Consider the following 26,848-nt stretch of genomic DNA (forward strand, 5'->3'; position numbering starts at 1 on the left):
ACGGCTATACGTTCGTACACAACCATGCCAGCAAGTTCGCATAATACCGCACATGCAGCACAGCCTCTCGAATCCGAAGTTGAAGTTGTAAAGGCACCCTTACCTACGTACCCCCCGCATGTCATGGATGGAAAAGCGCTTGCGGATGATGTTTAACATCTCAAAGATACGGTATCCCTAGAACTTGCGCTTGCATTACAATGACCAACTAGAAACACCGTTTGAGATTGGATCTATGCAATAGTCTTACTGTTGCTGGTACAGTAGCTTCAAATCCGACGTTTCCTTTTCGTCCTGCTCATCTATCTCAACAATCTCATTTCTGGTATCCACAAAATCATGTTCTCGGTCAATTCTCCTGTGGACTATCCCCCTCGTCCTTGGTATCTTTTCCCTTGACCTTAGGCTTCAATGTCACTGTGACCATCTTACGTTTCTCTGCTCCGTCACTTGTATCTTTCGGCACCGGCGTGGCCATAAACTTGAGTGAGCTCTTGCCCTCTGATACTGCACTCTGGCCGCTCTCTCCACCTCCTGCTCCTTTTGCGTTGGAAGCTTCGGCGTCATTGCTTGGCGCCTTAGGGCGATAGGCGTGTAGTGCTGTGCTGTAGCTGTAGCTTGAGCTAATATTTTGTTCTTCTTCGGACATCTTCTTATTGTCAGGGTTGCGGTAACTGTTCGATCCTGAAGACATTCTGGGAATCTGTTTTGGTTTGAGGGTCCCTAGGTATCTTGTATCCGAATTATTCGAGGAACGGGGAGTAAATCGCTGAGATTGTCTTATGGCTGCCACTGAATACAGCGTATGAGGATCGATGTATCGATGTGAATTGATGTAGAGGCTTGATATCGAAGGAGAGTAGTCCTGAAACCTCAATTTATACTACACCATGACTCCGCGAATGCGTGTGACTGTCGCGACATAGTCACAACATGTTGTAGCCCTGCTCTGGAAACCTCCGAATGTTGTCACAACTTGAGTCCTCGAGGTTAGGGCCAATGGTCGACCGTGTTTGGTGACGTTGTTTCAAAGGAACCAACGCACCGCTTCGGATTTCTTACGTTATAAACTGGACATAATGATTTCTTTTGTTGGTGGATTAAGAGATACCTGTGTATTTTCAGATTGAGATAGTGTGAGGCTTAGACTGTAACTGCCAGCGTCAAGTCTCCCCAGTATGAAGAAGGTCCTTGGTACAGCAGATATAGTGCACGCGTGTACCTTTTATATTATACTGTGACCCTTCGTGTAACCATTGTCAGTGGTATGCCGCCCGGATTGTGGCTGGTGCGCTAAAGTCATAACCCGGGGGGACGTGTGAAACAACATTACTGGGCTCACTTTTTGATCTTTGGGCCCTTAAGCGGGGTTGAAGTCTATGACTTTAGCTCAATCTTCAGCCGATCCAATAGCTACCCTGAGTCAATCGAATGACTGGTAGCTTGACTTGCTCTCCACAGCTCGCATACTGGCGACGGCTGAAACCCACCATATCGCGTGACTGAAACCTGAATGAAAAGTGTGATTTCCCGCTCAACCTCGTCGAACGATTAAGCTACAGCCTCCAAGCAAATCGCCGTCCCCTTTATCTCATAGTTCACAGCCATGGTAGCCTTGTTCATGTTTAAGAATTCTATAGTCTCACTGACCTTTTCACGAGTCGTGTTGCTCGCATGTCTCGCCAAAGTGAAAATCAGAGTTATTGTGTACGCAGCTTTCAAGGCCGCAGGTTGCAGATGAATGTTTTTCTATCCCTAGCGTCATGTAGCTCAAAGGTACCTGACCGGATGCGATAGCAGAGGTTGGGAATCCGTGCAGCAATGTTTGGAGAATCAGTTTCTCGTAGCTACACACATCGACAACGGCAAGTGAGTCAAAAATGGGAAGGCTTGCCGATCAAATAGTTCAGCGAACGCGAAAACATCGACATCCTTCACTGCAAACTCTGTAGAACACTGTCTTGAATGACAAGGATTACGAGCGATAGTAGTGTTATCCACATCGCTGTCCAGCTATTTGTCGATGCCGCTCCGACATACGCCAGGGTAATGCTCACACTCCCGTAATCGGGTGACGTCCTCCGGTGGGGGTGTATCTTCACAGACGGTACATAGCTGGTCGAGAGGCTTGATGTCGTACATGGTGCGAACCCGAGAGAAGCCCAAGCGCTGGTTACCTTGACGGGCTTGTGAGTGTTGCGCTTGGTCTTTTCGTAACTGCGCTAGCGAGTGAACCGCTGACTGACTCTTGCAGTCATCTTGCTAATGTTGTGTCGGAGATTGAGAAGTGTCTCGCGGGTAATGCGAATGGGAAATCCGCGATCCAGTGTAGGAATGCAAGGAAATAGTGCGTGATACCAGCTGAATATTGAAAGTTATGATGAATCTGTGGTTGCTAACTTCCGGTTGCCCTTGTAACCGTGCAGAAAGCTATTCGTCCTTCAATAAAACTCGGGACAGTCTCAGGAAGTCCTTATGGCTAGCATCGCACGGATGATTTGGACCCTTACCCTAACCGAAAAAGAAGAGCCATCCAATAATGTAAGACCGTATTGTATAGCGTCCACACAAATTGTGAGCCAACCATGCTCGTGTTCTCTCAGTCCTTTGCATCCACTGCACCAAATGAAAAGTCGTCATGAAGGGTACTCTAGTCGAGCCTGTGCACCTCTGCAGAAATGAAAGTTCCGCATCTCTTAAAGCACACTCAGATATTTCCAGGGTGAGCTGGAAGCTTCCCGGAGTGGTGTAAACAGCTCTCAGCATGCGCTGAATTACCAACCATGCGGATACCTTGCGCGCCGTCATATGGAGCTCGACAAAGGTAACAGAACTGAAATTTGCATCTCCTATGACGGCCTGTTCAAGTCAGTATCAGTTGAGGAGCATTGAATGAGAAGCGAGCTTACAAGTCATATGATCGCACCCGTCCGTTTTCTCGATCTGCGCCCCACAGCCCGGACACTCTACTGAAGATCTTCCAACTTCAGCGACACTTGCTTCTTCTTGCTCTCTTCTGATGCGTGCCTGTTCGTCTCGTGCCTCGCGTTCGACTCTTTCGCGTTCAATTCGCTCAGTGTATTGCGTGCATACTTCATTCTCGTGAAATGGTATGACGGGATTGTGGGCAGTGCACATGCGAAATCCGCAAGCGGCGCAACGGAAGATCGGGCCTTCTACCCCGGTATCGTGGATCTGGCCCGATGGGCAGCCTTCAGCGAGACAATAGAGAAAGCTTTTGTCAGCGCTGAGGTAGCTTTGCATCGAGAGCTCGTCGAACCTGTTCAATAACGTAAGCAAGCGTGGAATTGATAGTTGTAATGATTATTGGTGTTGGAGAATCTTACCGGGTAAACACGTCTCGGGGCGCGAATTTGCGAACATCTGCATATGTCACTGCGTTGGTGCAACCACTGGACGGACAAGTGACGTTTTCCGCGCTTGCCAACCGCTGATTCATCCACTGAACCAAGCATTCCTGACAGACGTTATCGTCGTGATCGCAGCCTTCAAGGCTTGGAAAGCGTTCTGCCAAGACAAAGTCCGCGCAGGAACTACACTCCTTCTCATCCGGCCGCTCTGAGAGGGTGGAGTTATGAGGCTCGTCCCAAATCTCCTCGACATGTATCTCCCTTTTCTCATTCCCCTTGTCTCTTTTCTCATGTTCGGATTGAAGTGCTTTTCTCATGGCTTCAAGTTCCGACCTATACTTTGGACTCAGGTCTTCGTCTGATGCGATGATGTTCTGTGGCGGCGATTTCTTCGGGACGAACTTCCTGGGAAACCTGCAGAACTTTTCTTTCGGCTCGGCTGCTTTTGCTGGATTCTTCCTCCGTTTCTTCGCGGGTGTATCTGAGGCGGCGTCAATCGTGGATGAGGCTGGCGTCAGCAGCCGCTTCCGGTTCGACGCAGCCGTTTTCATCTTATCTCGACAGCTTTGACAATTCTTCCAGTAATTTTTCGTGGTCTTCTGCTTGTCTCTGATCGTAAGATCGCTCTTGCAGACGGTACATTTGGGTGGTGGGTCTGGCGCTGCGGTCGACGTGAAAGGGTCGGCCACGCTGCCAGTAACGGAAGTTGAGGTTGTCATCGTGCTTCTGTATCTTGATGGGGCTGGCAATAGGCTGTTATGAGGCTGCCACTCGAGAACAGGTCAAGGAAGGTTGACTTTCTCGACGGCGGAAGTGAGGTTAGGGTTTATGGTAGGTCGAAAGGTACAAAGATCCTTTTGTAGGTCTGTATTTAAGTAGCAGGTGAGTTAGAAGCCCATCCAAGTTATCGTGCTGAAAACGTATGATGGTAATATAAGAATAAAGCGGTGAGGGTGTCGCCAAAGATGCTGATAGAGGTGTTGGAACCGTACGGTGTGCAATCTGCTACTGAAGGTGAAGTTATCATGTGCACGAGAAGGATAATGCAGAGAACCCGGAAAGACCAGATTGGCAGAATCAGTATATAAGATGTCCTACCACTCGCAAAGTTAGCTTCTAGATGCGCACGTCTCACAAACGATGTGACCATGCCCCTAGCACCTTCGACTTTATGACTGAAAAGGATCTCGAGGCAAAGTACCAGAATCTTCCTATCGTCGAAATGACGAACCAACCTTAGGTAGTTCTCCAGCGTTAGGAAATGATACCTTAGTTCAACGCAGGCTGGAATCGCGATGATGTGCCGTTAACAGTTCATCCTCTCTATCAATTGCTTCAACTGCTAATCGCTATACCGAGAGCGTAATATAGATCCCAACACTGCAATACCGCTCGTATCGAGCAAAATGGGGGCATGAATGCTTCCCGCGATCACATTTCCGGAAGCAACTGTGGAGGATTTGTGTGCGCTCTTGGCTCGGACCGTCGCGCTGCCACGCGCCCGAAGTGAAGGCTAGCTGCTTGAGCGCATGAGTCTTTCATATCGGCGGTATTGGGTACTTGATGCGCTGATGCAGTATCGATGAATGTTGATGCAGAGACGGCATGAAGCGATGATGAGAGATGGTGTTGCAGCAAACCCTGACGTCACGCGCTAAGAATGGCACTAAGCGCGAAAAAGATGCGCTGCCTCCTCCGCGGGAAGGTCAAACATTGAACACCATTTCAGAACGTGTTTTTCATGGCATCGCTAACTTCTCGGATCTATCTCGGCGAGGTATTGGATATCATACTCTAATCGTATGAGCACGGCATGGAAAGCTTGCCAGGAACTGCATCCTAGATCTCATCGCGATGTTCACGGCGATGCCGAAGACCTGAGGTGCTTGCTAATTACAATATGGGAAATTGCAGAACGGGAGAGCTGTGGAGATGCAGAGTCCAAGATCCGAGGCGTAAACATAGGCAGGTTGTTGAGTATATGTGATGTTGATATTCTTCTATGTCCTGCTGAGCAGACGTATTCGCTTCTCGCAGCTCCTGTGCTGTATTGTTACATATGAAAGGTGATGGACATGCCTATATCTGTCCAATCTCTTCTCTGGCACGGATTCCTAGCAATGTGTCAAGCCAAACTTTTTGCCGCGCTTCCTCAAGTCCAATTCTATCCTATCCCAACCCGTCACCCTATATCGCATCACCACAGTAACCCAGCCCCCACCTCTCGACGTCCCAGCAACGTGATGGCCTGAAACACAAGATTACTGAGATGAACTTCCCCTTCTGCCTCGGCCGCGGTTCACGAGATCACTGAGCTCATGAGTGGCCGTGCAGTGCCGTTCTAGCCGATCATCCCCTGCGCCTCAGTCTTGGCGTACCCGCCCTGCACCGCCTCTTCACTGTTCCAGCCTCTTGGCTCGTCTTTCTTTGGAGCATGCATGCGGGGTGTGATATTTGTGTCGTTGTACAGGGCGATGGAGGATTTCATGTAAATAATTGTTTGTATTTTGTTGATGTGGATAGCTCAATCATGTTGTGATGACTTCAGGGATTTTTGTGGATGTTGCGCCTTCTTGCATGTGTCTTGGTATTCGACCAAGCATTCGTCTGCGCAACTTTCATATCGTGCTGTTACAGAGAGAGTTTCGCGGTCCATGTGTTGTTTCCTGCATTCGTCTAGGCAGGGTGCGGCAGCGAGGTATACGGCACAGCAGTGCGGCGTTCCGACTTCTTTTGTGCAGAAGGTACTCGTCGATTGTGGGCGAAGCGTGTTCGTGAGAGATGATATGAACTCGGCGGTGGCGTGTGTATATTTCGGTACTAGTTGGTAGAAGAAGATCGGTATACATAGCAGGATCAGGAGTGTGGGTAGGATCGTTCGGTATCGTGGCGTATATCTGCATTGGGGTCGGGCAGTCGTGTGCATTTCGTTCTGCGAAATGATCTTTCTGTCGCACGCCAACTCTTTCATCACGTCGTGAAGTCTGATAGATAGATCTCAAGTGGAGGCCGGATGCCTGTGCCTTTTGTACGCAAGTATAGTCGCGATTCGCTAGTCGTCGTAGTACCAACACTCCAAACACTGGAGAACCAGAAGTCAGTCAAGGAGAAAGGTGGGATCTAGCACATTATAAGTCTGACAGCGGCATGACAACCATGCGGCCCATATGTATGACAGAGGCGGCGGTTACTCGGCAGCCACTTCGCGCTCGTCAAGACGGTAAGGCGGCAACGCTAGTGTGCAAGTGTGGCTTAGTGACCAAATTGGTATGCTCCAAGATCACTCGTTGCACGCCTTACCCCAATTGTGCAGAAGATGAATCAGCTAGCCAATCGAGCGTCGTTCGTGCAAGCATAAATACGCCTAATCGCACGACGAACACCCCCAAATGAACGTGCCGCTGACTGCCTTGTGTGGTTATGTAAGATAAGCGCGAGCTGAAACTGTGCACTGATCAGTTTTGGGCAAAGACATATCTCACAACGCACAGCCACGACCGCTGCGGCGGTCTCGACCCTGGCATAGCGGGAATAACCTTTGGGGGGACAAGCCCGTAATCCGGGGAAGTTTGGGCCCTGGGCGTGTTCAGTCGTGCAATGTTCGGAGCTGAAGATACGTAGCCCGTCAGCACTACAATCTTGGAGGGAACACACACGGGCCTTTTGTGTAAGCAGCCGATTCCGGCTACCTTTTGCGAGAAGTACTCTAACTGCGCCATAGTGATGGTGAGTAGAATTTGGTACATGTGTGCCAAACCTACGTGGTGGTAGAGTTCGTTTCTAATTAGTCGTGAATATTGCGCCGGAATATGAGTTGTGAGCAAGGCCTAGACTCAGTTTTTGTGAAAAAGACCGAATGGAGCATGTGACGTTGAGATGAGTTCGCAGAAGAGTTGGTGTACTGAAGAGCAACGCTGATCTCACGATGCGCCCAGAAGGGGAAGTTTGCCAGACTGAAAGGCGCCATTGGGATTACACGTTGGCAACTCTGGCGCATTTCAGGATACGAGTTTGATCGGCGCCGGCTTATGCCCGCCGTGCGTTGTCGAGGTCAAATTCTAAGCTCTATCGGTTTGAAATTGCGCCATGCATGCCAACCTCGCAGATCGTCTAATAAACAATGGCGAGAGCTACAGCAGTCTGAGAACGGAAATTCTCGGAGCGACCGCCAAGCTACCTACTCATGAGAGAATCTAATTCCATGAAATGCTACGGGAGTCAGCATTGAACCACAACAAGGGATGGCGAAACTTACTACAACATGATACCGGCGCCAGTGAACATGGCGGCGAATTGCATCAGAGTCTTCCTGAGCTCTTGGCCTTTGTTCGGACCGGTCTCGAGGAGCTCAGGAATAACAGCAACAGTGCCGACATAGAGGAAAGTACCAGCAGTAAATGGTAGTAGCATGTCACCCCACTGCAGACTAGTGCCCATAATGCCAGGACCTTGGATGTCAGCAGAGGCGGAGCTGCCTCCAAATTCTTGGACAGCAATGCCAATGCAAGTTCCTAAGAAAGCGCCGACGGCGGTAACGAATTGAGCCCCCATAGCGGCTCGCTTGCTGAAGCCAGACTGTATGAGGAGAGCGAAGTCGCCGACCTCGTGGGGGATCTCATGGAAGAAGACAGCCACAGTCGTAGTAGCACCAATCGTAGGCGAGGCGTAGAATGAGGAGCTGAGGGCCAGACCGTCGGTGATGTTGTGGGTGAAGTCTGCAATGAGGTTGAGGTAACCACCAAGCTTGACACTGGCGTTGATCTCTTTCTCTGCTGTCTCTACGACAGACGATGTGCCGTTTGTGCCAGATTTCCTGGAGCGCACACCATCTTTGGAGCTGCCGACGTCGACGCCTGTTGTTTTCGCAGAAGCCTCAACTTTGTCGTGCGAGTGCCCATGCGAGTGGTCGTGTCCGCCCTGGCCTCCCGTCGCAATTCGAAGTCCCTTGTCCATGGCCACGAAGGTGATGAAGCCGACCATGATAGCTACGCCCAGCAACAGGTTCTTGTTGGGTTCGACCATGACGAACTTGACCGAGTCGTGCTCTTCCTCGCCCAAGAAGATCTCAGGGAGCAGGTGGAAGAGAGTATCACCCAACAGGCCGCCTACAGCGAATGCGACCATGACGGAGAGCGAGGAGGGGTCGATGTTGGGCGGGCATAGTGCGAGGAGGAAGTTTGGTGGGCCCGAGATGTAGAGCGTCGCTAGCAGGGCATTAACTGCAGGGCTGCCAGGGAACAGAAAGGCGAAGATCTGAGAGGTGAGGGAGGACGTGGTCGGGTTCGAGGCTGCCTTGTGCTGGTTGAGAGCTTGCACAAGGGGACACTCCTAGCTGGTGTCAGTACCGCCATGAGCACGCGACATCAGGGTATCTAGACGATAACTGGTGTCAAAGGAATGCGCTATCCTCTATCCGACCCAGGTGATGGTGCAAGAGGTTTAGTGAGGCTGGCGAGTGGAAGGCGTACCTGCAATTGCTCTTCAATTTCATGGGCGCTCAGGTTGCCTACTGGCACGCCGGTCTCGCCCTTGACGGCTGCAGCTGCCACGTTCCATCCCAGCACCCCGAGGAAGATTGCCAAGGACAGCAAGGTCCGGTTGCGCCGCGAGACCATGATGACGCGTGAATTGGTTGGATGCAATATACAGACCCTGATATTGGGTCGTGGGGTTGATGCTTCAGGGGTCTGTCCTCATGGAAGCCTGCTCGTGGGTACCTAGCCCGCCCGCTATCGATAACGCTAACGGAAAGTTCGCCAAAACTTTTGGAAGTTGCGACCGGCGCCTCTGCAACACCAGAGACAATACACTGATACCCTCGCAATCCTCCAGAACAACACAAAATGGGTCGCGAACTCCAGAAGAAGAAGAACCGGTCGTCCATCCCCAAGAAGCGCAAGAATGGACCCTCCAAGAAGAAGATTCTGCAGAATCCCATCATAGCGAAGCACTGGTACGACACATTGCGCCTGCCTCTGCGTTACCGATCGGACTGACACAATCGCAGGAACCAAAAAGAGACATTATCGCAAAATTACCGCCGTCTCGGTCTAACGGCGCGCCTCAACCACGCAACCGGTGGCACAGAGAAGACGATCGCCCTCCTCGGCCTCAACGATGAGAAATCTTCGCGCGCCGACACCGTCGCCAACAGCACAGCAGACGCCCTCAACATCGTTTCAAAAGCCAAGAAGCCCGAGAATATCGCAATCGAGGAGATCGAAGTCGAGCGCGACCCCGAGACAGGCGCTATCCTCAACGTAACAGGCACACTCGACAAGAAGGACAACCCGCTGAACGACCCTCTCAACGAGATCGAAGATGACAACGAGGAGATGGAGTGGAACGGCTTCTCCATGGTACCAGAGCGACCTGAAGAGGCCGAGAACCCAGTCATCCGGGAACTCGAAGAGGCTGCTATGAACGGCGCGAGGAAGGCACCCCGCGGACAGAGCCAAAGGGAGCAGGAGTGGGTGGAGCGATTAGTAAACAAGTACGGGGAGGACTACGGAAAGATGGCGAGAGACCGCAAGCTCAACCCCATGCAGCAGACCGCTGCGGACATCAAGAAGAGGGTCGCCAAGTGGCAGAAGGCGCAGAACAAGGCATAGGGTTGCGACTTAGGTATGCATAGCAGGTGTTGTGGCGTTTCTGGGCACATTTGTCGCACTCAAAATTCGAATACCAAACATCAGTCTCGGCTTTGATCGGACTACGAAGGACCGTACTCCCCATCGTTCAAGGCGTTTTGTGTTGGACAGGTGATGGCTCGTGCTCATCTCAGCGGTTACTACCTAGGTAGACCCGAACTGCACCTACCCCACGAGTTCTGAACTTGCACATTCATCCATGGATGCAGCAACCACCACACGCACATAGCGGACATTCTCATATTGGGTAGACTGACTGCGATCGCGTCTAGGCATGTGTCGGACGAAGCGAACGAAATGCGCAACAGGCTGGTACACTCAGCGGGCAAAAGAGACCGAGAGGCATCCTCTTCCACTCCATCCGGAAGTCACCGTCAGCTCAATCGCGTAGACTAGATGAGAGAATCTATCTCAAGAGAAATTCGACGAGAAACCTCCCGCACAGCTCGGAGACGGTTCCTTTACCAGATTTCATCGGAGAAGACCGTCTCATTGACCATCCGCGTACCCACTGACCAACAAGTAACCCAAGTCATCCCTCCCCACACCCCAGAAAGCGCTGCCCACAGATGTTACGTGAGCCCGAGGTACTCACAACTGATAAGTCTCCAGTATGGCCCTTTGCCACCCGCCGCGGAACCCAGCGGAATACCAGGATGTCCCTCACTAAGCGTTTCTGGAACAGCAGAATGCTTCCAGAAGTAAGCTCAGCAGCACTCATGCTTGTTTCCAACGAGGAATGACGTCGAACGCCATGACTCAGAAGCATTTCGGATGGTCAGATTGCGCAATGAACGAAGTTGAGCGTCTTTCACGCAGAGCTCTCGCTTAACACTACCTCATGCTCAGGTGCTTAAGTACTACTTGTATGTACTAGCGAAGAAACATCAATCATTTACGACGTATTATTGGTTACTTTGGAAGTGTTGCTGGCTTCAGATTCAAACCCACCAAACCGTCGTCAGTCTCGTGATACGTCCTCGACCGAACCGCGAGGATTACTCTCATCCGCCCTTATCCGCCCCACAGTTCTCCCCAAGATTTTTCGATCTTTGGTCAGTCTCTGCATGACCTCGTGCCCATGGGGCAAATGGGGGTCTGTCAGCATGGAAGCTCCAGGTCCCGTTGCCGAAGATGAGTCGGGTTTATAAGAGAGGTTGTGTTACCTCAGAATGCTTACCATCTCAGCATTTCTGCCTCATTCTGTCAATGAAAACGCATCTCAACGATGGACAAGATCAAGATGAAGCTACCGAGCCCTATAAGAGACTGGCGACGCAGAAGCTCCGTTGAGCAGACATCGCAAAACGTCGACGAACATGCTGGCTACGATAATACCCCACTTCCGAGGTTGACATGGAAGAGTTTCTGGATGGGTATGTTGGTGTCAATGGGAGGATTTGTCTTCGGGTGAGCAGTGCCCAACACAACTACCTTCGCTCCAGCTAAATGTCTTAGCTATGACACTGGTCAGATTTCTGGGTTCCTTGGTATGGTCGACTTCCTTCGACGCTTCGGTCAGAGGCATGCAGATGGCACGCCATACTTCTCCAACGTACGATCTGGACTCATCGTGGGTCTATTGTCTATTGGTACATTGTTTGGTGCTTTGATTGCGGCACCAATCGCAGACAGGATTGGGCGGAAGATGAGCATCATATGGTGGTGTGGTATCTTCTCTGTGGGCATCATCGTCCAGATTGCTGCCACAGATGAGTGGTATCAGGTCATGATGGGCAGGTTCGTTGCCGGTCTCGGTGTTGGTGCACTCAGCCTACTCGTACCCATGTACCAAGTACGATCCCCACATGAACAGCAAATGTCCATCACTGACAGACATAGGCGGAGACAGCACCTCGACATATCCGCGGAGCCTTGATTTCCACCTACCAACTCTTCATCACATTCGGAATCTTCCTGGCCGCAGTCTTCAATTACGCTGCGGAACGCCACCAATCCGGTAAAGCCGCATCCTGGCAGATCACCCTCGGGCTCTCCTTCGTACCTGCAGCTATTCTCGCGGTAGGTATTTTGGGCTTCTCCGAAACACCTCGGTTCAACTACCGTCATGGTAAGATCGACCAGGCCACCGCAACCATGTCGAAAGTATATGGGGTACCAACCAACCATCAGAGCATTCAGCTAGAGCTTGAGGAGATGAGGGTCAAGCTCGAAGCCGAAAGCAAGCTTACCAACGGACCCATACAAGAATGGTTGGGTATGTGGATGGCGCCGAAGATGGCATACAGGTTGGCAATTGGCATGGGCTTGCAGATGTTTCAACAGTTGACAGGCGCCAACTACTTGTAAGCAACTAATCGCCCCCAGTGAGCACATTCTGACATCCCAAAGCTTCTACTACGGTACCGTAGTCTTTGCCGGCACTGGTATCAAGAACTCGTTCGTTACGCAGATGATCTTGGTATGCAACCTCATTCCGCAAGGCCATCCATAATGGCGCTGACCTCTTTCAGAACGGCATTAACTTCGGCGTCACCTTCTACGGCCTTTATATCGTCGAGCACTACGGTCGTCGCAAATCGCTCATTGCCGGCTCATGCTGGATGTTCATTTGCTTCCTCATCTTCGCTTCTGTCGGTCACTTCGCCCTTGATCGCGACAACCCGGAAAATACCGAAAGCGCAGCCACAGCGATGATATGCTTTGCTTGTTTCTTCATCTTTGGTTTTGCGACAACGTGGGGTCCGATGATGTGAGTTTCGCGCCGATTCCCAGTATGCTACGTCAAACTGACAACGTGTAGCTGGACAATCTGCGGAGAGTTATACCCCAGCCGCTATCGCGCGAAAGCCATGGCTCTATCAACGGCATCGAACTGGCTGTGGAACTTCCTTCTCGCATTCTTCACGCCCTTCATCACTGGTGCCATAGATTTCCGCTATGGCTACGTCTTCGCCGGGACAAACATCCTAGGTGGTCTTATCGTATACTTCTTCGTCATCGAAGGCAAAGGGCGCACACTCGAGGAGATCGATACGATGTACCTGATGGGCGTTAAGCCATGGGAAAGCGCAAAATGGGTCGTTCCCAGCCTGGAAGAGATGAGCGGAGATATGAGGGTTAAGCTCGAGTCCGCAAACCCGGAGTTGGCGCTCAGGAAAGAGACTAACGGAGGGACGGCTGATGACAATGCTAGTGTGAGGCACGAAGAGGATAGCGAGGCGATTCGCGGGGGTGAGGCTATGAGTGACGGGAGTGAAGAGGGGTTGAGGGAGAAATCCGAGGTCTCGCCGTAGTGAGCTTGTTGCAGATGCGGTGGTCGCTTGGTTGGTCTGGGTGAAGCAGGTCAATCCGTTATGGTTGGTAACTCCCGCTCATACTGCAATGCTCGTAATTTTATCTATCGTCTGCTGATGTGAAGGGTTTTGCGCCGCGGCATGCTCCCGTTGAGATCGTTCTCGTAGAGCTAGACGCTCTCTGTAAGTCGCGCCACGTGCACGCGTCGGGATTTGCAGCAGGCTTCATCCCAGCCTCCTCAACATTCATCCCGCGAACGTCAGTGCAACTCCATTTTGACTTACACAATTCTCACCTCTGTGCTGGCAGCATCCGCAAAGGAAGGTGTCATCGGAAAGAGACCTGATTCGTATCCAGTCAGCCTTGTGCGGCGTTGCACCGCGCTGAGTTCGCGACGGAACCCGATTTGGCGCTGACAGCTGCAGTGTAAACGACGTAGCAGTGCCGAAAAGTTTATGAGGTGAGCGCATCGGCGTGACCGACCGCCAGCGTCGACTTATTCAGGCCACCCCAAGCAAAAATTTGTTCGCGGTTCAGCATTGACGTAACACGGGAACTCCAAGACACCACAATTCCACGCCAAGAAGCATCCAACGCCTGGAACGGATCAGATTAGATCTGCCTTATCGCTAGCTACAGGCTATTAAACCCAAGTATGTGGTCCTCGGGCAAGCCATGGTGTCATTGCACAGACCCGCGGACTTCCTCGTGGTACTGTCGCGTGGGTGTGTGCCTCTCGCCATGCCACCACTGCACTTGGCGAGGAATAAGTGTGCCAATAGCACGACACGGCAGCCCAGCCGCCTGCGCGCATCAGCAATGTAGCGACGCAGGGCCGATCAGATAAAGTAGTTCCCTCCGCCGTGCCGTTATCTTGGATGCATCTCGCATACTGCGACTTCGACATCCTCCTGCAGAATTGGACGCGATCATGCGCCATTCATTGAGGCCTGGAGAGGCAACGAGCCCGACTGATGTTGTTCATAACGAAACCGATCGCGGCAACTTCGGCAAAGATGTCGACTACAATCGTGAGCGGTCGCCAAGCGATGATACTTCGAGCGAGCACTCGGCTCAGGCTGGTGTGAAGCGCATTGAAGCTGTGAGCAAGGCGTGGACGAAGACTTCGCTCATCGTCGCCTACGTCACGTACGTCATCACGATCGCTTTCAATTAGAAGGGTCTTTCTGTACTAACTCCAGTCCAGACTTCTACTTATCGCCAATGTTACATCTCTCGAGATCCAGGTTACTAGTCTCTTAACGCCATATGCCACGAGTGCCTTTGCGCTGCATTCGCTCGTCTCCACAATCTATGTAGTGCAGGGTGTCGTAGCCGGTACGTCCCTCGTTTCCGCCATGCTCAGCACAGCGACTAATCATCTCCAGCGGTGATCAAACCGCCAATGGGAAAGATTGCCGATGTCTTTGGACGTCTCGAATCGTTTACCATCACCATCTTCCTCTACACGATCGGGTATTGCATGCAAGCTGGCTCCAACAATGTGCAAACTTTCGCCGGAGCGCAGATCTTCTGGGCCGCTGGTTTCAACGGTTTAGGAGTTTTGCAACAGATTTTCGTTGCTGATACCACGGATCTGCTGAATCGCGCTCTTTTCTCCACCTTGTTCGACGTGCCCTTTCTCTGGACTACATTTGCTGGAGCAGAAGTAGGAGAAGCGATCCTGAACAACACTACCTGGAGATGGGGATACGGTATCTGGGCTATCATCCTTCCGGTTTGCTTCATCCCACTGGCTGTTAGTCTTTTCATGAATCAGCGACGCGCAAAGAGTTTGGGTTTTGATGTCCCTAGTCCATTCCACGGGCGCAATACACTCCAGGTCCTGAAGAACATTTGGATCGACATAGATGGATCTGGCCTATTATTGTTCGCGGCAGCCATAGCACTCATTCTGTTGCCACTTACGCTGGCTCCAGGCGCAAGCGGTGGGTGGAGTAATGGAAGTATGATCGCCATGCTAGTCATCGGCGGCGTACTGCTTCTTGCCTTTCCACTGTGGGAGACGAGCAAGAAGTTAGCACCAAAGGCATTCTTTCCACCAAACCTCTTCAAAGAAAGAACGATCATCGCCGGTGTCTTGATCGCATTTTTCTACTTCAGTAAGCTCCATACAAACAATGCTATGGCTTGATGCTAACGAATGAAACAGTGGCATTTTACATGTCGGTCTTCCCATACTTCAGCTCTTACCTCCAGATTGTCCAAGGTCAATCTCCTTCCACAGCCGGATACATCACACGAACCTTCACTTTCGCTTCAACCGTCTCATCAATCGTAGTGTCACTTCTCATAAAGTACACAGCGCACTACAAGTACTACACAACCTTGGGCGCAGCCATCTACCTAATGGGCATGGGTCTTATGTTGGCATACCGGACCGAGGACGCTTCTACTGGTACCCTCGTCGGCACCCAAATCGCCATCGGAATCGGCGGAGGGTTCTTGAACGTCCCTGTCCAACTCGCTGTCCAAGCATCAGCCTCTCATCAACAAGTCGCAGCCGCCACAACAGTCTGGCTAACCATCCTGGAAGTCGGTGGCGCAGTAGGATCTGCTATCTCAGGTGCCATCTGGTCGACCTACATCCCCGCCAAACTGCAGCAGTACCTGCCCGCGGAGAACGTGGCGGATTATTCGACCATCTACGGTAGCCTCTTAGTCGCAGCAGATTACGCTACCTACCCTGCTGGATCCCCCGTCCGTATTGCTATCAATCGGGCGTATCAAGAGACGATGCGGTACCTACTCATTGGAGCTCTTTGCTGCGCAGCGCCTATCGTGCCGTTGACGTTCTGTCTCAAGAATTACAAGTTGGATCAGATGGATCAGAAGGTTGTTGGCAATGTTATTGGAAGTGCGGAGAAGAGGGAGAAAGCGAAGAGTTGGCGATTTTGGAAGCGGTAGGCACGTGTGTTGATAGTCTACTTGGGGAACTTGGGCATGATCACATTAATTGCTTTCGAGCGACTACCATGGCCTGTAGAGTGTCTCTGGTCGTTCAAATGGCACCCAGAAAAAGTCATCGAAAGAGCGGAAACGCAACCAAGATCAAGGCATTCCGTGCTGTAAATCGCACACATCTGATTACTGATTCCGCTTTTCTCATTGCCTCGGCGAACAATTCCGAATGTCCATGCCAAACGGTTTGCGTTGCGACTTCCACATGATTCAGGCCAACAACCTTGTGAAGACTGCACTGGGCAACATCACCACATAGTTGAAACTTATGACCTCCAAAAGCCGAAGGATTCAATTTATCAATTGAGCATTGAGAAAAGGGAAGTTTTCCTCCAGCCCACCGGCGGCCTCGCCAGGCCATTCCGACCGCACAGACCACACGACAGGGCCGTGTTTCACGCTCCGCACCCGGGACCCTGGACCCTGAACCCGCGGCGTTGCCAAGAGCTGTAAGTTACGTTACTGAGACTTTAATGCGACTTGAGACTAGAGACGTCGGTATTCTTTGTGGATTCTCGATGGCGACGAGAGTAAAACGTCCAAGGCGGGAAATACGGATGCAATGTCAATGGGTGTTGGTGGAATGAGTCGTGCAGCGGCGGAACCCAAGCAACTGAGTTAGAAGCAAGTAAACAGTGGACTCGGCTTGCCGAATTGCAGAAGATGAGATGCTATTGTGTTAGTGAGGAGACATGTTGGAGCTGAGGTCTGATCAAATAGTACTTTATTGAAATCTTGCGACGTTTTATCTCATCTTCCATTGCCTTGTTCGTCCATCCATCCATCAATACCGTTATCCAAAACTCCTCATCTTCCGGTCCGCAGTGCGCGTGATCCTGCTGATGCTTGCTGAAAAGAAAACTTGCGCTCGGAAAATACAAGATCGAGCTTGTGACATGACTGTCGTGTATAACTCCTCCTCCCATGGCGCGTGATGCCTTTTGGAGGGAGAATGTGCTAGCTGAAATGCAAAGTCGGGTATAGTGCTCAAACTTCGGTGATGGCGACCAGGGTCATCTTGGGTGCGTCCTCCTCCTCGACGACCTCATCCCGCTTGCGCTTCTCAGCAGGGGCGCCAGCGGCGGCAGAGTCCTTGGGAACGTTGACACCGGGGTTGACGAGAAGACCGACACCGGCGTTCTCAGTGCCCATCTCGACCTTGGGCATGTCCTTCTGGGCCTCCTTGGCGTAGCCGAGAGCAGCGTTGAAGCCAGCGAGGTCGCGCTTGATCCATTGCATGGCCTCCTCGACGGCGGCCATCTTGGGCTCAACGGGAGCACGCTTGCTGATGATGTCGTTGACGGCGCGGCGAAGGTTGGATCGTTTAGCTGCTTCTCCTTCAGCTGGTTGTTCTTGAGCTTGCTCGCCTTCAGCTGCGGGCTGTTCGGCGGCCGGTTGTTCTTGCTGACCTTGTGCTGCGCCCTCCCCACCGGCGTTGGCTGCGGCTCCCGAAGCGAGCGTAGACATCAACTCTGAAGCTGATTCTGTAGATCCCAGCGAGATCTCTCCATCACCGACTACCAGGGCAGGCGAGTAGGCACCCAAGTTGATGTTAAGGGGGACGGCAGCGACAGTGGCGACGAGCGCGAAGAGGACGTGTTGAGGAAGCATGTTGTCGGTTGGGTTGTTGGATCTTTCGATTAGGTGGTAAGGTAGTGGTAGTGGTGGATGATTGAGGTTCGATGAACGATTAGATGATCAAAAAATGTACTAAGTGATAGAAGTCGCCCGGCGACAGAAGTGAATACTAGTTGGTAGTGAAATGAAGTGAGTGACCGGACTGGAGAATAGAAGAAGTGGGTTTACTGTCTTCTTATACGCAAACCACTGAGTCTCCATAGTCTCCATAGTCGTGGTATCGCAGGCCCACCGTCGTTACCTGCCAAGATGAATTAACCATAACTGTCAAGGCATGAAACTTTCTTGAGGCTACGCCAAGTAGCGGCAAGCATACCATGGCAGAGCTTTGCCTTCGATGGCCATGCCAAGCTTCTCCCGCTGTTTGATGTTGGGTCAAAACTTTTGTGATGCGGAGCCAAGGTCGGATAAGCCTGGGGAGCGTCCTTAGTTACCGGGGCTAATGCATGGTTCTGGTACTGCAAGTGGGTTGGTGACCACGATCCTGAGCCGTGTGATTACTCCAGGCCTCAGCGTGGTCATGGATGAGTTCCTCTTCGAGTGCACGTGGAGAGAGCGATCCGCCTGAGGCACATAAGGTCAACTGCATGTTGAGTGAACGATGCACTTGTCACACTGGGGCCCTATAATGGGTCTTGGAGTACTGATCTTCCGAACACTGACGCGTACCACACAAATCCTTTCGACTGCTTGAAGTCTGGCCAAGCCCAAATCTAAAGCCCTGACAGTGGTAGAAGAAGACTGGGTAATGCTTAGAGCACCAAGCCTATAGCTTCTCGTTCAGGCTGACTTGCCAAGTAGCGGCGGTATACAGGAGGTGGCCGAAGGGGCGAATCGAGGGGTTGTCTACCTCAATGAGCATCGATCGCCGGATTTTCAGGCGCGCACGAGCAAGATGCGACCCTTAGGCAGACCTCCTCCACAGCGTTCGTCTGGGGCAAAGGGGCCAGACTGACAGGGCTCGGCGATGAGCTTGGAAGGGGCAAGCCTTGATCGCAACACTTGGCGTCTTGAACAAGTGGAGTTGTAGATACCTGAGCGGAGCCAGGTGCTGGGGTCGCAGCCTTAGAGACGCGATGCGAGGTTTGAGATGTGGTCTGCTTTTAGGCTGTGGTTTCCAGATCGGCCTTAGTGCGCTACCCCGTGGCTGGAACTCCTACGGAGGTGCGACAAATCGATGTCTTGGCCGGCGGGGACGTCGCTGGATTCGCATCGTCTCCAGACTCATGCAGGAAGCACAGCGTCGGTCTCGGAACGCTGCTTGTCATGGTACTTGTCGTGAGGAACGGTGCGCGCGTGCAGCTGACGTGTGCTTGCTCCAGCGGGACTGTGCTGCAGCCCACAGCCTAGATGCGCTGGAGTCGATCGATTTGTTCTTGGCTGTAATCTTACGCGCAGCTTGGCTTCTTCAGCGGCATGAAGACTGGACTCATGGTGAAGAGTGAACGATGAGGAAGACGTAGGGGCACGGAGGTTTGTTACTGTCGGCGTTGCTGATCCCGCTCCGCGATCTCCTGGGCACGCGTGGACGCGTCCAGAACAGCTACAGCCCCGACAACCACACACATGCTCAACACCACGCGCAGAGTACCCCATACCCTCTTCGATCTATTATCGCGATCACGAGCGCGAGACAGCCAACATTGTGACGACTACGCTCGCTCGATGCGCGGTCAGCGGAAGTCGTTGGTCGCCCAGCTGTACCAAGCCACGTTACAGCTTCCGCCCGGACGGTAGCTTCAAGCCGCGTCGCGCGATGCAGACCGCCCGCCTGTCTGTTTGCTAGCTGGCAGCTACCCGCTCCCAAGCTGTCGCTGAGCTTGGTAATTGATCTTGTTAGCGTCAAGTCGCGCAAAAAAGGTCTGAGGCAACAATGGCATTCTTGGTGCGGCAGCACATTTCCCCACAAACGCGAACTTCTGTCTCGACAGCACTCGCTCCGAACAACTAAGCTCTCTTCAGCTTTGAAGCAGAAGCAAGTGTATAGTTACGAATGCGAGTCCAGCAGTGTTCTCACAGACCCAACACTCAAAGTTCGGTCGGCAACTCATTGACGGTTCGCGATGAACAACACAAACATACTCGGACTAGCCACACTTGTTTGCATACCCGATTGTATGTCAAGCGACCCTATTACAACTATACTCCATTCTATCACACCATGGTAGCCTTTGGTGGGGCGAACCACTTCGACCCACGACGGAAGAAAACTGGTTCAGCTTCTTTGCCCCGCACCTCAGAATTTTATCGTATCGCCAGCGTATATACAGCTTGCTACGAAGACTGAGCTTGTCTCCTGGAAGTAAACTGGTGGCTAACAAAATCCAACTTTTTTTGCCGTCTTTCATCAATAACGGTTCGTTGGTGTAGTTGGTTATCACGTCAGTCTAACAAAGGCCCTCAAAAGCCTGTTAGTACACTGAAGGTCCGGAGTTCAAACCTCCGATGAATCAGTCTGCAGACGCTTTTCGGTGTACAAATCTTTTGGAGTTGATCTTTCGAGGTCAAATTTGGTGTTACCAGTTTGGTGTTGAGGGCTTAAGGGTTGAACCTTTGGTATGCCCCCCCTTTAACACCTACCGCTTTGGTGTTGGCCCTTTGGTCAAAGCTTTGGAATAGATCCTTTGGATCTAAAATATTTGGAGTAGATCCTTCGGGATCTAAAACCTTTGGTGTATTACACCTTCGAAGCCGCCCCTTTTTTTTGGACTCGTTGTCTCTAGGAGATGCTGATCACGATGCTGTTGGCGTATGCTTAAGGCTGTGGAGTACTTTTTGCCTCATACACGTCACTGTGATAATCTCTTCAGGACTGCGGGCTCTACATGTTTGCCTATAATGGAGGGCTAAGAATGTTCTTGATATCGGTCTTCATCACTGCTAAAATCGTACGCACAGCAATCTTTGGAATAGGGTTTTGCAACAGCCGAACAATTCTGAATTCCGAGCACAACGCATATTACACGGCATATTTCACGATCATGGGTTTTGTACATCTCGAGATCTTGAGCGCAAAGTTGTTTGTGGGCTCGGCACTCTTCAAGTGGATCCATTTGCTGATCGTTCTATGAAACTCTCAGAGGGCAAAATTGGATAGATCGCAATCTGTGAGATTGCTTGTGAAAGACACGTTCAACTCATTCTATCGGGTATGAAATAACAAAATGCAGTAATACGTCCGATCCACACGTTTTACAGTATCCAAGATAATCAAACAGCGTGCTGCATATAGCAGACGTGCATTACCGGTGTCACCTACCTCCGACGGGCGGATATGTGCATCAAGGCAGAGCAGACATGTGTATTGCCGCTGCGACCGCTGTGATGGCAAACAACGTAGTCCGCACAAATCCCATCCGGTCCCCAGCTGGTCGAGTAGCACTCTCATTCCAACTCAGCTCAAGCTCGTATCAATACTGTCATTGCAAAGATCTTCAGCGTACTCGTGCGTCGCCGCCAGCTATTATGGCCACGCTCGACTATCTCAAGCAGGCCTTAGTGCGAAGCGCCAACATCAAACCTTCCGTCACCTCTTCCAGGGAGCCCTTGACCGACGAACAATATGCGGCAGGCTTCGAAACCTTCGTCCAAGGACCCAGTTGGGCGATCTACCGCGACTTCATCATCCCAGAACTATCCTACCTCCTAGCTCCTGCACACCAATCAGAGAAGTTGATCTCGGTTCTGGAGATCGGCCCGGGCCCCAAGAGCATTCTCGGGCATCTACATAGAAGCCTGCGAAAGAGGATTGGGAAGTACACCGCTTTTGAACCCAATGCCTTGTATGCTCTGAAGCTGGGAAAGTGGTTGCAGGATCATGAGAAGACGGATACAACCTCAAAAGCTCCGTTTCCTTGCTTGGAGAGTAATCCTGTCATCTACCGTACTCGTTTCGATCCGGATTGTGACACGCCGAGTGGTGCCGATATCGAGAAGTACGACATCGTTCTCTTTTGTCACAGCATGTACGGTATGAAGCCGCAAGACAGTTTCATCAAGCACGCGTTGAACATGCTCCTCGATGATGGAATCGTCGCAGTTTTCCGTCGTGAGGGTATTTTCCACATCGACGGCTTGGCCTGCCACCATTCGGCTTCCTATCCCACCGGTTTCGTTGGCGTAGCAGATAAAGATGACGCACTGTATATATTCGCATCTTTCGTCGCTGGCTTCACCATGCAAGACACCGACGAAGACAACGCTGTTCTAGCAAACTGGCGAAAGCTATGTCGTGATCTTGCCCACCGTGATGACGGCCATCCCTCAACCCTTCTATTCTCCGCACCTGAAGTCATGTTGGTTTTCAATCACCACGCAGACAAAGTGGAGGAATTGGAGATGCGTGTGGGTCCGATGCTAGAAGAGAACCCGGTGAAGAACCAACAAGCTCGTCTACAACGCCCCGCCGCTATCGTCAGGCCAGATACTATTGAGAAGGTGCAAGATTGCGTCCAGTGGGCACTCAAGCACGGCCTTGGCCTGACTGTTGTCGGTGGAGGACACAGCGCACATTGCCACAGATCCAATGTGGTGGCAATCGACATGAGTGCTTTCGACTCCCTACATGTACTCAAGAAGGTTGGGGATGAAGAGGACCAAGACGCTGTCTTCACTCCACTTGCAGTCGTTGGGGCTGGATGCACGACAGTCAATATCATCAGCAAAACTCTGAATGAGGACCTCACTGTACCTCTAGGATCTCGTCCAAGTGTTGGAGCCGGACTCTGGCTACAAGGTGGTATAGGCCATCTTACGAGGATGTACGGCCTCACCTGCGACAACATTGTCGGCGCCGTACTCATCAGTGTGGCTTCTGGAGAGATCTTCTATGTCGGCCGTGTGCCAAGCAAGTACCTTCCAAAGGAGGCTCGTCGCCCAGAGAATGAAACCGACATCCTTTGGGCACTGCAAGGTGCCGGCACGAACTTTGGTATCGTACTCAGCGTAACACTTCGCGCCTATAACGCCCACTCGTTTGTCACGCGAAACTGGGTAATCCCTTTGAGCGACAATGCCGAAGCCAAACGCAAACTTCGGGAGTTCGACGAGATAGTCGCAAATGGATGCAGCGAGTTCTGTTCCGCCGACGCATACCTGTATTGGGAGGATGAACGACGCATCTTCCCCATCGCCGACGACTATCATGTCAAAGCGCAAAGGCGATATATGGGGAACCGCTAGCGACACCAATATCTTAAATGGTGTAAAAGCGTTCGAAGCCGAGATGTACATGTCTGCGATGCACGGGGGGCATGGCAACGGCAAGACGTCATCTTTCAAGCGTTGCGTATTTCTCAAGGACATTGGAAGGTCGATAATCGCTCGTCGCCTAGTCTCAGCGGTCGATTCTCGTCCGTCGCCGCTCTGTTACCTCCATCTGCTGCATGGCGGCGGGAAGGCTGGCAAGGTCACACCCGAAGCGACTGCGTTTGGTTGCCGAGACTGGGACTTTGCTTGCGTCATCACCGGGGTGTGGCCTCGGGATGAGGATGGCAGTCGCGTTACGCATGCTTCGGTGCAATGGGTGTACGACGTAGTCGATAGCTTGCTGCCGTTAAGCAGGGGCACGTACGGAGCGGACCTTGGACCTGATCCCCGAGATGCAGTGCTGGCGGAGAAGGCGTTCGGGCCGAATACCGTGCGCCTCGGTCGTCTCAAACGCCTGATGGATCCACGGAACGTGTTGGCGTGGGCCTGTCCGTTGCCGAAGCCCCCGTTGCCCAAACTCATCATTCTTGTTACCGGCGAACACGGCGCCGGCAAGGACTACTGTGCCGGTGAATGGGTCGCCGTGTTCTCTGAACTTAACGGCAACGCTTCTTCTTCAATGCATGGTCTTCGCGCGCAAGCTGTAGGCATCAGCGACGTCACGAAACGCGAGTTCGCCGACGCGACTGGTAACGACTTCCGCCGCCTTCTAGACGATCGGGCATATAAGGAGCAACACCGTTCAGCGCTGACAGCCTTCTACGAGAAACAAATCCAGGAACGACCCCGACTACCGGAAGAACACTTTCTTGAAGTTGTCCACAATGCGGCAGGCGCGGATGTCGATGTTTTGTTCATCACGGGGATGAGGGATGAGGCACCTGTCGCATCATTCTCCCATCTAGTGGCGGCGAGCAGAGTGATCGAAGTCCATGTTGATACCAGCGAAGCCTCACGGGTTGCTCGTGGGGTACGCACCGAGAAGACGACTGACTCTGCAGCTCCGCGACATCGTCCAAATCCGACCTTCGTCAACGACACACCAGGAAACGGCGCGGTACGAGAGTTTGCCGAGGCCTCCATACTTCCCTTCTTGCATAATGACCTACAACCACTGGCCGATATGGTACGCTCAATCCCAAACTTCCCCAAGCCGGGCATCCGGTTCCGACATGTACTCGGAATCTCGCAGCAGCCAGGTGGCCTTGCTCTTTGCGCATCACTACTACAAAGTCACTTCACTGGATGCTGGGCCAACGTCGATGCCATTGTCTGTTGCGAGGTGGGCGGTCTCGTCTTTGCACCGGCATTAGCATCGCTGGTAGGCGTGCCTCTCGTGCCCATTCGCGAGGCTGGCAAGCTTCCGCCACCTACCATCTCGGCCACGAAAAACGCATCGTATATCTCTTCCCAAGCTCCTAACCAAGCAAAGATTGGAAAGCGCATCGAGATAGAGCGAAACGCGATTATCGGCTCTGACTCGGTCGTAGTCGTGGACGATGTATTGTCGACGGGCGAGACTCTTTGCGCGGTGCTACATCTACTGAAAAAGGCTGGTGTGAAGAGTATCGCAGTCATGGTAGTTGCGGAGTTTCCACTCCATCGTGGGCGTAAACTATTGTACGATCGTGGACACGGTATGGTGGATGTGCAGAGTTTGCTTGTCTCGGGAGGTGACTAGGCGGTGTAAGACGGCTTTGCTATCGAAACGATTAATGCATACACTGAATGAGATAGCATAAAGTCACAGACCATTCGAATCCCAACCTCATCTCATATGTTCTGCTTGTTCAATGTTTGCCAGCCCCGTAGAGCTGATTACGTCAAGGCAGAAGTCACCTTCGAGGCATCCTGATCATGACAATATTGATACAAACGAGATTCTCATTACTGCTATTAGCTATCTGAAACTACACTACAGTAAGAGTACTGCTACCACTGCCCTTGGCTGCCCGACTCGACCTCGACATCTTAGTATAAGCTGCCCCTTCACTTTCGGATTCCAGGAAGTGGGATCGCCAGCTCCATGATGTTGTGGCTTTCAGTGGAGCATGCTCCATCATCCAGGGTACTTTGGAGGACAATGGTTTTCAGGCTTGGGACCACCCTCGTCCTTAGTACACCCTATCGGATCCCGTCGCGGTGTACATTTTACATTTTGCTCATCCCATGTCTTTCCATCGTTTTTCGGATCATAGTAGAAGCATCCGAGGGAATAACAGTCGACGAAGGGGGTAACTCGGTCTGCTCTCCATCCGTGCATCTTGGCGATTTCTTCATTGAAACCATTGCGGAATGGTTGGGTCGCGTATTCTGCAACGCCCTTGTCCGATTTACCATCACATTCGTAGGTCCAATCGGAAGTTTTGTGATCCCATTCCAGTTTGATCATGAGAACCATCTGAACTGGGCCTCCGTTGGTCGGGTATACTATCAACGCCTCGGCCGGGACGGAGCAAAAGAACAAGTCTCTGTCACCACCGCTGTTGTCTTTGAAATCGCCGATTCTGAAGCAGTTCCGTGGTACTTCAGTCATCTTCTGGTACACGCTAGCCATCATACGGTACTATACATGTGTTAGCCCTTGAACATGACCACTTAGAGTACAGCAACGCTTACTCCCAAGTCCTGGAGATCTGGTAAATCCGGATTGAAGTACTCGTGCTCAATCTCGAGAACGAGCGCCGAGTCTGTTCGATAATTGTTGTCTCCATCCCGGAAAACCGCATTGCGAATAGAGCAGTCGTCTATGGTAGATCCTTTTTTGCACTTCTTGAGGATTGAGTAGATGCGTTCATACATCCGTCCCTGTTGGAAAGTTCCAGCGTGGGTAGCTCCCTTGCCGAGGCGAACATCAACACGATACCAGCCTTTGAGATGCTTCCACTGTTCCTCGACATCGGCAACGTGAACGTCGGAGCTGGCAGTCGACAATGTTGTGTTTGTGCTAGTGAAGCCATGGAGCTCGGCGAGCAAATCGCCTTCGGAGGGGGTATCTTCTGATGATACCTGGGAACTAGCTGGGGCGGGAGAAGTACCGACAATCGATGGTCCTTGGGGAATTCCTTGAACGGAGGAGGAGACTGCTCTCCAACGTCAGTAGAGCGATTGCGGGCTTATCGACTGGTTTCTCACTCACCTAGGCTGTCGGCGTCGATGGAGTCCGGGGCTGCGAGAGAAAGCGCGAGAAGCGCAAGGAAGGCGCAGAAGAGGGAGAAGGTGCACCTCATGTTGGCCGTGGTTGATTGCGCTGATTCTCGGGTTGCTGTTGGAGGTGGAAGCGTGGCAGGGCGTTGATGAGGGCAGGGGCAGGCGAAATGATATAGTGCGCAGGCGCCAGTCTGACATGGAAGTGGGCCCAGCTGCCTGAAGGCGACGGAGTTTGTGCGGTGAGTGAGCGGGTGAGAAGGGAAGGAGTAGAGCAGTAGCGTGTTGTTGTGCGATTGGCGCGGCCGCGACTGGGAGTGAAAGGGCAGGCGCAGAAGGGTTTACTACGCTCATCTCATGACAGCTTGACAAACCTAGACTTCATATAGTCCAGTTAGTGAGACATTGTAGATGGGAGACAACAGGTCGGTGACAGAAACAACAGTTGTCTCCGCGGTCATCCTCTATGTCATTTGGTGGCATTCCGATGGACGGGCTATTCTTCTCCAGTGCCATCCGGAAGAATGCATATTGTTTGCAAGAGATAAACGCAAAGATGGCTGTGAGGCGACTTCAGCAATGTCAGTCTATCGA

At 52.0% G+C, this 26,848-nt stretch overlaps 9 protein-coding genes and 1 non-coding gene across 10 annotated transcripts; 6 read left to right on the forward strand and 4 right to left on the reverse strand.

Annotated features, from left to right (window-relative positions):
* Positions 1–349: 349 nt before the first annotated feature.
* J4E78_000783 (uncharacterized protein) lies at positions 350–935 on the reverse strand (the record flags this gene model as incomplete). Its single annotated transcript, XM_049361445.1, has 2 exons — positions 350–695; positions 931–935. 2 exons carry the CDS (start codon positions 933–935, stop codon positions 350–352), a joined length of 351 nt encoding a protein of 116 aa, XP_049226728.1.
* Positions 936–7,625: 6,690 nt separating this feature from the next.
* Positions 7,626–8,986, reverse strand: J4E78_000784 (uncharacterized protein; the record flags this gene model as incomplete). The annotated part of the gene is made up of 2 exons (XM_049361446.1): positions 7,626–8,699; positions 8,840–8,986. The coding sequence occupies 2 exons, from the start codon at positions 8,984–8,986 to the stop codon at positions 7,626–7,628; spliced, it is 1,221 nt and encodes a 406-aa protein (XP_049226729.1).
* A 228-nt stretch (positions 8,987–9,214) lies between these two features.
* NOP16 (Nucleolar protein 16) lies at positions 9,215–9,982 on the forward strand (the record flags this gene model as incomplete). The annotated part of the gene is made up of 2 exons (XM_049361447.1): positions 9,215–9,324; positions 9,379–9,982. 2 exons carry the CDS (start codon positions 9,215–9,217, stop codon positions 9,980–9,982), a joined length of 714 nt encoding a protein of 237 aa, XP_049226730.1.
* Positions 9,983–11,377: 1,395 nt separating this feature from the next.
* J4E78_000786 (uncharacterized protein) lies at positions 11,378–13,278 on the forward strand (the record flags this gene model as incomplete). Its single annotated transcript, XM_049361448.1, has 6 exons — positions 11,378–11,397; positions 11,480–11,816; positions 11,864–12,327; positions 12,374–12,443; positions 12,496–12,734; positions 12,786–13,278. 6 exons carry the CDS (start codon positions 11,378–11,380, stop codon positions 13,276–13,278), a joined length of 1,623 nt encoding a protein of 540 aa, XP_049226731.1.
* A 932-nt stretch (positions 13,279–14,210) lies between these two features.
* J4E78_000787 (uncharacterized protein) lies at positions 14,211–16,207 on the forward strand (the record flags this gene model as incomplete). The annotated part of the gene is made up of 4 exons (XM_049361449.1): positions 14,211–14,428; positions 14,487–14,617; positions 14,668–15,402; positions 15,453–16,207. 4 exons carry the CDS (start codon positions 14,211–14,213, stop codon positions 16,205–16,207), a joined length of 1,839 nt encoding a protein of 612 aa, XP_049226732.1.
* A 1,041-nt stretch (positions 16,208–17,248) lies between these two features.
* J4E78_000788 (uncharacterized protein) lies at positions 17,249–17,872 on the reverse strand (the record flags this gene model as incomplete). Its single annotated transcript, XM_049361450.1, has 2 exons — positions 17,249–17,592; positions 17,671–17,872. The coding sequence occupies 2 exons, from the start codon at positions 17,870–17,872 to the stop codon at positions 17,249–17,251; spliced, it is 546 nt and encodes a 181-aa protein (XP_049226733.1).
* Positions 17,873–20,254: 2,382 nt separating this feature from the next.
* J4E78_000789 lies at positions 20,255–20,352 on the forward strand. Its single transcript has one exon. It is a non-coding gene; the product is annotated as a tRNA-Val (tRNA).
* Positions 20,353–21,364: 1,012 nt separating this feature from the next.
* On the forward strand, positions 21,365–23,080 carry J4E78_000790 (uncharacterized protein; the record flags this gene model as incomplete). The annotated part of the gene is made up of 1 exon (XM_049361451.1): positions 21,365–23,080. One exon carries the CDS (start codon positions 21,365–21,367, stop codon positions 23,078–23,080), a length of 1,716 nt encoding a protein of 571 aa, XP_049226734.1.
* Positions 23,081–23,564: 484 nt separating this feature from the next.
* On the forward strand, positions 23,565–24,788 carry J4E78_000791 (uncharacterized protein; the record flags this gene model as incomplete). Its single annotated transcript, XM_049361452.1, has 1 exon — positions 23,565–24,788. One exon carries the CDS (start codon positions 23,565–23,567, stop codon positions 24,786–24,788), a length of 1,224 nt encoding a protein of 407 aa, XP_049226735.1.
* Positions 24,789–25,166: 378 nt separating this feature from the next.
* J4E78_000792 (uncharacterized protein) lies at positions 25,167–26,337 on the reverse strand (the record flags this gene model as incomplete). Its single annotated transcript, XM_049361453.1, has 3 exons — positions 25,167–25,673; positions 25,727–26,190; positions 26,247–26,337. 3 exons carry the CDS (start codon positions 26,335–26,337, stop codon positions 25,167–25,169), a joined length of 1,062 nt encoding a protein of 353 aa, XP_049226736.1.
* Between the last annotated feature and the right edge of the window lie 511 nt (positions 26,338–26,848).

Source organism: Alternaria triticimaculans (genome assembly GCF_023758025.1).
Source record: "Alternaria triticimaculans strain BMP 0046 chromosome Unknown scaffold_1, whole genome shotgun sequence".
Taxonomy (NCBI): Eukaryota; Fungi; Ascomycota; class Dothideomycetes; order Pleosporales; family Pleosporaceae; genus Alternaria; species Alternaria triticimaculans.